The sequence below is a fragment of the Acanthisitta chloris genome, unplaced genomic scaffold (assembly GCF_000695815.1).
Source record: "Acanthisitta chloris isolate BGI_N310 unplaced genomic scaffold, ASM69581v1 scaffold9709, whole genome shotgun sequence".
Classification (NCBI taxonomy): domain Eukaryota; kingdom Metazoa; phylum Chordata; class Aves; order Passeriformes; family Acanthisittidae; genus Acanthisitta; species Acanthisitta chloris.
Genome location: NW_008691967.1, coordinates 60,596 through 61,968, shown reverse-complemented (window position 1 = coordinate 61,968; position 1,373 = coordinate 60,596). Strand labels below are relative to the sequence as shown.

The 1,373-nt window shown below is 37.4% G+C and overlaps 1 protein-coding gene across 5 annotated transcripts in view; it reads left to right on the top strand.

Moving 5' to 3' along the window:
• The window catches only part of ITGB1BP1 (integrin beta 1 binding protein 1), a 7,118-nt gene that overhangs the window by 758 nt on the left and 4,987 nt on the right, over nucleotides 1–1,373 (top strand). For all 5 annotated transcript variants that reach the window (XM_009082461.1, XM_009082462.1, XM_009082460.1 and 2 more), the window contains exons 2-3: nucleotides 192–270; nucleotides 980–1,116. In XM_009082461.1, coding sequence (XP_009080709.1) covers nucleotides 192–270; nucleotides 980–1,116 — 216 coding nt within the window. The remainder of the gene's footprint in view (nucleotides 1–191; nucleotides 271–979; nucleotides 1,117–1,373) is intronic.

Sequence of the window (1,373 nt, the reverse complement as noted above, 5' to 3'; positions counted from 1 at the left end):
TCTAGTCTGCATCGAGGCAGAAAGATAACTTCAGGAAAGAAACAAGTGGTGTTTTTTTTCCTCCACATTTTGCAGTGCTGCTGAAGTAATTAAAACACAAACAGTGGTTTATTAAACCAAAAAAGAGTTAAGGCCAGACATCTGGAATATGTTCTTAGTAATGTTCTGATGATGCTGATTTTTCTTCTTAGTCTGTAGACTCCAGTCTCGGGGGACTTTCCAGGTCGAGTACTGTGGCCAGTCTAGATACAGACTCCACAAAAAGTTCAGGTATGTAATCAGAGTTTGAGCAGATATGGCTGGGCCAGGATTAGCTTTGTGTGTTCATATAGAAGAGCAGAAAATGGAAAAGGCTAAAATACGTATTTTCAGTAACAGTGAGTGAATCTGTTGGATAGCCTGGTGACTAATACATGCATAGATCTAGGCCTCTGAAGTATTATTAATAATTCAGCTAGGATTAAGTCACTGTTTTGAAGTAAAGTGTCTGAGTAAGAAAAACTTAGTTGTGTTACCAGTCTTGCTACCAGCATAAATCTGGTATAAGTTTTTGTATGCTATGTTTCCTGTTTTTGTAAGTTGACATTTGCAATGAAATGATGGAAATGAGATGTGATTTGACTTGTTCTTGCTCACCAGATCACTGTTGGACCAAACAGTTAATTTAAAACAAATAGATATAGAAAAGTAGAACCAGCTTTGCTATGTTTTCTGATTCAAGGTTGTTTACTTCAAATTTGGATTGGTATAAACAATGCTGTGTCATGGATTCATATGAAACTGTTGCCTTTACCAAGCACTGTTCTGAATCAGCCAGGACAGTTCATTAAAGAGGAGTTCATGTACTGTGATAAGGATATATGTTTGATGAAAGTCTGCAAAATTAGGGAATTTAATAAGTTAGCCCTATTAACACCAATTAGAACAGTATTACAGTTCTGAAAGTCTTCAGAGTGGGTTTGTTTTTTCTTTGTTGCAGGACAAAGCAATAGTAATTCTGATACATGTGCAGAATTCAGAGTTAAATATGTTGGTGCCATTGAAAAACTGAAATATAATGAGAGCAAAAGTCTTGAAGGGCCATTGGACTTGATAAACTACATAGATGTTGCACAGGTAAGTGGGTTATGTTGGAACATCTTAAGCTGACGTGTGTTTCACACTATCATGGGATCTGACATATTTCTTTGTAAGTTTGAGACTGATTGAATCAAGTAGCATACTTGAAAAACCCTTAAGCTATGAATCTCAAAGCTGTCACGCTCAGTTCTGTACCAAAAAGCCATTCTGCAGAAGCAGGCTCAGAGCCAAGGCCCTTCATGAGTCCTTACTGCACAAGTGTCCCAGCTGAAAGTTGTTACATTGCCTTCAGC